Below are 6,954 nucleotides of genomic sequence, written 5' to 3'. Positions count from 1 at the left end.
CCTTCTTGTTTTTTATATGAAGTTTTTTGTTTTGGACGACTTTTTGTTGGGTTGAGTACTAAGCCTTACTAATTGTGTATACTTAATTATCTGCAAACACTCTATGAAACAAAATAATTTTTTTTTGAGACATTTTTACTGAATTTATTCCCTTATTTATGTTATATTATATACAATTTTCATTAATTTTTTAATTATAATTCCAAGGTCCAAGTATACGGCGCTTTAAAATACCCTGTTTGTAATAAATTAAACATGTTATACGTGTCACATTTAAATGTAACGCCACTTACGTAATACCACTACGTTACGTAAGGCTTTTTAAAAAACCTTAACGCAGGGCTGCAACTGCATCGTAAGGAATAACGGAACAAAGCCTCCAAAAAGGTAAGGACTTTTGTGTAAATATTTTAACGTTAATATTGCCTGCATAAAGTAAAGTAGAACTATATCTAAATATTAAAATTGCAAATTAAAAATAAACTAAATATTAGCGTTCTCCTAGGTATGGTAAGTTTACAATTTTCTCGTGAGTACAAAAAGCACGAACAGGACGAAAAGCACGAAAAGGATACGGCAAGAGAAGAAGAAGAAGCACGTAGCAGAGCGAAAAGAAACACATGTTCGCGCAAAATCGATGAATAAACTTTAAAGGGGAAAACTGAAAACGGAAAAGTGCAGCGTGCTCAACTACTAATTAAAATACATCATACATTGTTTCCGAAATATTACGAAGAAAGGTGTCCTGTAAGAGCCAGGACTCCTGAGAAAATGGGTATTACGGAAACTGCAGCCACAACCACAACAACAACCGGAATGGGAGCGGCAAATGCCGTGGAGGGCAAACAAATCCTTTCGCTCGAGGCGTTCCAGGACATCTTCAAGCGCGTGGAACCGGAAGTGCAGATCGATGCCTTTGAGGTGAGGACATTGCGGGGGCGTTTAACTTTCGGTTATGACATCACTTTCACCCCATCTCCCCCTTCGCAGCTTACCCAGGGCTCCGACCGGGGTGACAACTATACGGCCGCCTTGTATCGCATAAAGCTCACCGGAACTCGACGGAGTCTCAAGTGGGAACAGAACGTCATCTGCAAGGTGATGCCGGAGAGCCTGGTCGCCCGGGAGGCCTACAAGAGCGACAAGCTCTTCCGGTGAGTGATTATCCTTTCTTAATATTATCCCTAATAGTTCCTTACACATCCTACAGCAACGAGGTGGAGTTCTACACCACCATCATGCCGGAGCTGCTCAAGTTCCAGGCCAGCAAAACGGACCAGGGTGCTCCTGTGTTCGATGCCATCCCCAAATGCTATTCGGCCAGGCATGATCTCCTCATAATGGGTAATATTTCTTTATTGATTTGTGTGGCTCAAAATTATGCAATCCTCATTTCTTATTAGTTTAAAATTAAATATTTTAATTTATTTTTGTTTAGAAGTACATAAATCTTTAAGTCCATTTTGAATAGATTAAATTAAGTTAAATGAATTAGTCAATTAATTGTAATATTTTCTCAGCGTCCTATTTTTTTTAAGAAGTAAAATAAAGTTATTTCCTGAATTCTGATTAAAATGTGGCACCTAATCTTGAATTTTCCATTTTGAATAGATTAAATTAAGTTAAATGAATTAGTCAATTTATTGTGATATTTTCTTAGCGTCCAATTAAAGGAATATGTTTAAAGAACGTAATATCCTGAATTCTGTTCAAAATGTGGTAACTAATTTCGGATTTTATGCAGGGAACCTTCGCAATCCTTAATCTTTATTTGTTTTAAATATATTTACTTTTTTAAATTTATATTAAATTTATTATATTAATTACTTCAATTTAGAAGTATTATTGTTAACTACTTCAATTAATTTAATTCTAATATTGTCTTAACTTATTTTTTTTTAAACAAATATTTTTTTTTAAAAGGTGTACGATAAAATCACTTAATATAAATAACTTCCCTGAATTCTATTAAAACTGTGTAAACCAATCTTGGATTTTCCACAGAGGACCTTCGCAATCCTTAATCTTTATTGGTTCAAATATATATATTTTTTTAAATTTATATTAAATTTATTATATTAACTACAAGTTGTCAACTACTTCAATTTATAAGTACATAAATCTTAAACTCTACTTTTAATAGATTAAATCAAATTAATTATAGTATTGTCATAGCATGCAAATATTTTTTTTAAAAAGGTGTACTATTAAATCACTTAATATAAATAACTTCCCTGAATTCTGATAACTAATTTTGGTTATTTTCCGCAGAGGACCTTCGCGAACGTGGCTTCCAGATGTCCGACCGCCACAAAGGCCTCAGTCTGGAGGAGACGCAGTCCGTCCTGCTGCAGGTGGCCCAGCTGCACGGCCTCAGTTTGGCTTATAAATTCGAGAATCCGCTGGAGTTTAGCAAGCTGTGCAGCGTAATAAGCGAGGGCATCTTCTGCACGGCCAACACGAGTTGGTATCGAAACTACTACGAGCGCCTAACCAAGAACGCCATTCAGATGGTGTCCGAAGTGCTGCCGGCGGACTCCAAATATGTCCTGGCCATTAGCAATTTTGCCGAGAGCTCCTCCTTCTTCGCCCGAATGGTGCAGTTGGCCAGCGCTGAGTCGCCGCTTTCGGCCATTTGCCACGGAGACTGTTGGGTGAACAATTTTCTGTACCACTACGATCCGGAGGATCCGCAAAGGGTACTCGAAGTGGCCCTGCTCGACTTCCAGCTGATACGCTACAGCTCCATTGCCCTGGACATTGCCAATCTGATATACTGCTGCACCACCAAGGAGATGCGGGATGCCCAGCTGCAGACTCTGCTCAAGACCTACACAGAGGAGCTCTTCCGATGGCTGCAAATCCTGTGCACAAACCTGCCGGACCACTGCGATACCTTGGAGAAGCTGCAGGATCTGTAAGAGAATTATTGTGATTATGATATGCGATATATGATATTTATTTTCACCTTTTAGTTTTGCCGAGGAGCTGAAGACCTACGGACGCTTTGCTCTGGGCCTGGCCATGGATATCCTTCCCATTAGCACCTGCTCCTCGGAGGATGCCCCGGATATGTACTTGAAACGCAGCGACGATCACGAGGAGGATGTGGGCGCGCCCACTCTCAACTTTCCACCTAACGACCTGTGCCGCCAGAAGATGTCCGAGATAGTCATCGATATGGTGGATCGGGACATGCTCTAGGCCGGAATGCTGTGGAAATGGAAAGCTTGCTGTCTGCCCAAAACACCAATTACCAATAATATACTAGCTCAGATAGCCTGCTCCAGTTGATTCTCACTTGACCCTTAGTTATATGCAAGTTAGTAAATATTACCATTAGCTTAGCCAGACTTTGTACGTTTAGGGTACCACCGCTATCTTTATGTTATGTTTCTATATAGCAGGAAATTCCTGGGCCCTGTGTAGTCAGAGTTAACACTTGCCCGTACGATAAATCTATTCTTTTGTAAGTTTTTAATAATTTCAGCAAACCAAAAAATGCCAAAATAGTTTTTAATTATAATTTCCCTTTTATTATGTTTCCTATATTCAATTTCTAATCCCCGTTTTCGAATTACGAACGAACTATGCAAAATACGTTAATATTATCGAAATGGAATTGGGCACAGGGCCTTAAAATTCAACAGAATTTAGCCGTAGCTAAAATGAACAATATATTTGTTGAACTTAGCTCAAAGAACCCAGACAATAGGAAAAAAGCTTGTCTAGGCGTATTGTGTTTTTCTAAAGTATTCTTTACACAAAGTAATAAACTATAAATGAAGGGTATTGCCTTGCCTTAATAGTTAATAGTCCGCCTTGGCCGTCCACGTGGCCTTGTTGCCCATGACGCCCTTGTCGCAGTTGTCGCGCAGGAATCTCAGGCCAGCTTCGATGGAACGCTCGAGTTCGGCCTGCGACTTGGGACGTTTCGCTGGTGGTGGTGGAGCGGAGTCATTTAAACCAGGAGGCGGGGGAATAGCAGCACCACGAGTGGATGTGCTGGGTTCTCCAACGTTAGTGTCATTATTGTAACTGCTATAGTTGCGCCGCTGGAACTTCTTCTCCTGCCTGGTGCTATGGAAGTTGTGGAACTCCGGCTCCTGGTTGTTATGCCACTCGGAAGACGGCGGCGGTGGCATGCTGCTGAAGTTGCTGCGCTTGAGGGGAACCGCCTCTGGCATGGGAGCAAACTCCGTGTGCCGCTTTGCCCGCTGCTTCTCGTTCCACTCCTCCTGGGACATGGGCTGCCGTTCGCTTTTGTACCTCCACTCCTCAGGTGTTTCGTCGTCATCTGAGTCCCTTCGCTTGGACACACCGGGCTTGTCTTTATCCCAATCACGTACATGCTCCTTTCGCAGTTCCTCCAGTTCGGCCTCCTCCTTGGCTTTCTTTTTTTCTATGGCTTCCTTCCTTTCCTGCTCCTCGCGCTCTCGTTCTGCGGTTTCTGCCGCTGATTCGTCCTTCTTGCGCTGCTCTTCCTGCTCGTACTCCTCCTTGCTGATCGGTGGCAGGCCGTTGCGTGCTCGAATCCTGTTCTTGGCGGCCAGCACGCGATCGGCTACGAGTCTGTCTCGCTTGGCGCGCATCTCATTCCGCCGCGTTTGCTCCGCTGTCGTGGCCTTGCGGGCCTGCTCCAGTTCCGCCTGCTGCTTCCTGCGCTCCTCCTCGTCCGTGGAGAAGGCATAGTAACCGGCGCCGTGGGTGCGCGCCTCGTCGAAGAAGACGTCCTGGTAATGGACATCGGTCTTTTCCACATTCTCCACCTCCTTGCGCTCCCAGTTCAAGCGCTGCTCGTCGTGCTTGGTCATTGTGGACAGGGCCTCGCTGAAGACGCTCTCCGAGGGCCGTGGTCCAATGTAGGAGTCACCATCGTCTTCGTTGTCGGTATGGTGGCTATTCTCCTGATCGCGACTGCCTTTGGTGTCTATCATCCAGTTGGCCTTGGTCTGATCTATGCGCTCCGGCATGCTCTCAGCCAATTGGCGGTCGCGTCGCTGGGCCTCCTTTAGCTCCTTCCTCAGGCACTTTCTGGTGCGACCCAGGCAATCAATGTACTCCACCTCGTCATCGTCCTGATGATGTTCGTCATCGCTGGAATCCCCGCCGCTGCTGCTACTGCTGCTGCTGCTCAGCCTCTGGCGGGATTCGTACTTCGACTGCGGTTGCTCCTCGTCCGCCTTCTCCTGCTTCTTGCGGTTGAACATCACGAGGCAGTTGTCGTCGGAGTTCAGGGCGCCGCCATTGCGAGTCATCCGGTCGTAGAACTTGCTCTTGGCCTCCAGGACGCGTCGTGACTTGTCAAGCTGCGCCTGGTCCTCCGCCTCGTACACCTTGACGCCATCGCTGCTGCTCCCGCTCACCTTCTTGTAGCCCCGATCCTTGGACTCCTCCTTGTCGCCGCTGCTCTTGGTGGGCCGGAAGTCGGTGGCGGATGACTGCGTCGCCTTGGCCACCCTGACCTCATGCTGTTTCCTTAGGAGTTCCGCCTTCAGGCTGAGCAGCGAGGATAAATTCACGCTGATGGCTTTGTTTGGGTCGTTCATGGCAAGCGCAATGTAAACTAAAATGGAAAACAGCTGCCGAGGAAGAAGCAGAAAGAAAAAACAGCTGATGCACTGAAATAAAAAAACCTTTAAGTGTCTTCCATATTACGTTTATTAGCTTAACTTATTTATCTACGTTACTCATAAAAATAAATAAAATTAATAACAAAAAATAAAGAACTTAACTTATTTATCTACGATACCTATAAAAATAAATAAAATTAATAACAAAAAATACCTGCTAACTGATTTTTTGCTTCAAATAAAATTAAATTATTAAAGAATTTATTGCCGTGAAATTGTATAACTTGGATAGTTATACAATCCATTATCATGGTAATTAATTATTAAATTAAATAAATAACAAGTTATCATTATTATTCTTTCTTTTTTTCTGTGTAGCTCAAGCGCCTAACGAACGGTAACACTGAGCAAGGCGCCAAGAAGAAGAAGAAACGTGTTTATTTACCTTTTGGAATGTCGAACTCTGGAGAGGATTTCCAGGTGGTTACGCGCAAGAAATGGATGGCCCGGAAGTGCCTTAGGCGGCGGGATCGCCACAAATCCGAGAGCGATTACCTAATCGACTGTCCAGACGTGAATGTGGAGAAATTTCAGCCGTGAGCATGTGATGATTATCAGGGAAACCATTCCTAAACATAAAACCACTTTCAGGCGACTAGAGAATTTGTGCACGGAGATGCGTCAGAGCGACTACTTCCTGGTGGCCATTGAGGCACTGCAACAGCAGGTGGAAGGCCTTAAGAAGCCGCTGGAACGGATTGTCTGCCTGGGACTGGGACCATTCTCCCGCACCTACCATGCCCTTCATCAGGCGGCCTTTGTGATTGAACTGCAGCGGCACCACAAGATCAAGGAGGCCCTCTACTTCGATCCCGTCTTTAGGGACAGCGAAAAGGAACTAATCCGGCTGTTCGACGGCTGCATAATGAGCGAGGACTGTGCGGGCAAACACGAGGCGACAGTGCCCACGCTCTATTATCTGCCACACTGTCCCTACGCCCTGATGCACAACATCTTGTGGTCCAACTGGAAGCGGGAGAGCCTGTCCAATGTTTTACTCATCTCGAACAGCTTCGAAATGCTTACGATGACGCCGAAAAGCCAGGATGACCACATAACACGGGTAGTCGAACATTGCAGAGAGACGCCGCTGGAGGACGACTACGAGCACCACAACGTATTCAATGACTTGTCGTTGCACACTTTCCCACCGGAATCCCTGCCATCTACCGATGATGAAGCTTTTTGGACACGATGCGCGCCCTTGAAGGTAAACGAGGATGAGCTGATCGTGGAAACGGAGGCGAACTTTGCCGCCCTGAAGTTGGAAACGGAATGATTAAAGTTTATGTATGGGCGCAGCAATAAATAATAAATAATA

General features: G+C 44.6%; 3 protein-coding genes across 4 annotated transcripts; 2 read left to right on the top strand and 1 right to left on the bottom strand.

Annotated features, from left to right (window-relative positions):
- Positions 1 to 521: 521 nt before the first annotated feature.
- On the top strand, positions 522 to 3,204 carry LOC108054251 (uncharacterized). Its single transcript, XM_017137121.3, has 5 exons — positions 522 to 921; positions 991 to 1,154; positions 1,211 to 1,344; positions 2,272 to 2,917; positions 2,976 to 3,204. The coding sequence occupies exons 1-5, from the start codon at positions 772 to 774 to the stop codon at positions 3,202 to 3,204; spliced, it is 1,323 nt and encodes a 440-aa protein (XP_016992610.2). The 5' UTR covers positions 522 to 771.
- Positions 3,205 to 3,775: 571 nt separating this feature from the next.
- LOC108054250 (coiled-coil domain-containing protein 174) lies at positions 3,776 to 6,139 on the bottom strand. 2 transcript variants are annotated; one of them, XM_070216519.1, is made up of 2 exons: positions 6,019 to 6,139; positions 3,776 to 5,621 (listed from the first exon to the last, which is right to left on the bottom strand). In XM_070216519.1, the coding sequence occupies exon 2, from the start codon at positions 5,547 to 5,549 to the stop codon at positions 3,810 to 3,812; it is 1,740 nt and encodes a 579-aa protein (XP_070072620.1). In that variant the 5' UTR covers positions 5,550 to 5,621; positions 6,019 to 6,139; the 3' UTR covers positions 3,776 to 3,809. The 2 variants fall into 2 exon arrangements, with proteins under 2 accessions (XP_070072620.1, XP_016992609.2); XM_017137120.3 differs by having other exon boundaries at positions 3,776 to 5,582; positions 6,019 to 6,126.
- LOC108054258 (SRR1-like protein) lies at positions 6,027 to 6,944 on the top strand. The gene is made up of 2 exons (XM_017137129.3): positions 6,027 to 6,169; positions 6,225 to 6,944. The coding sequence occupies exons 1-2, from the start codon at positions 6,027 to 6,029 to the stop codon at positions 6,910 to 6,912; spliced, it is 831 nt and encodes a 276-aa protein (XP_016992618.2). The 3' UTR covers positions 6,913 to 6,944.
- The last annotated feature ends 10 nt before the right edge of the window (positions 6,945 to 6,954 follow it).

This window comes from Drosophila takahashii, chromosome 3R, assembly GCF_030179915.1.
Source record: "Drosophila takahashii strain IR98-3 E-12201 chromosome 3R, DtakHiC1v2, whole genome shotgun sequence".
NCBI classification, from domain to species: Eukaryota; Metazoa; Arthropoda; class Insecta; order Diptera; family Drosophilidae; genus Drosophila; species Drosophila takahashii.
Note: the sequence above shows the minus strand (reverse complement) of the source record. Positions and strands in the feature narration are given on the sequence as shown.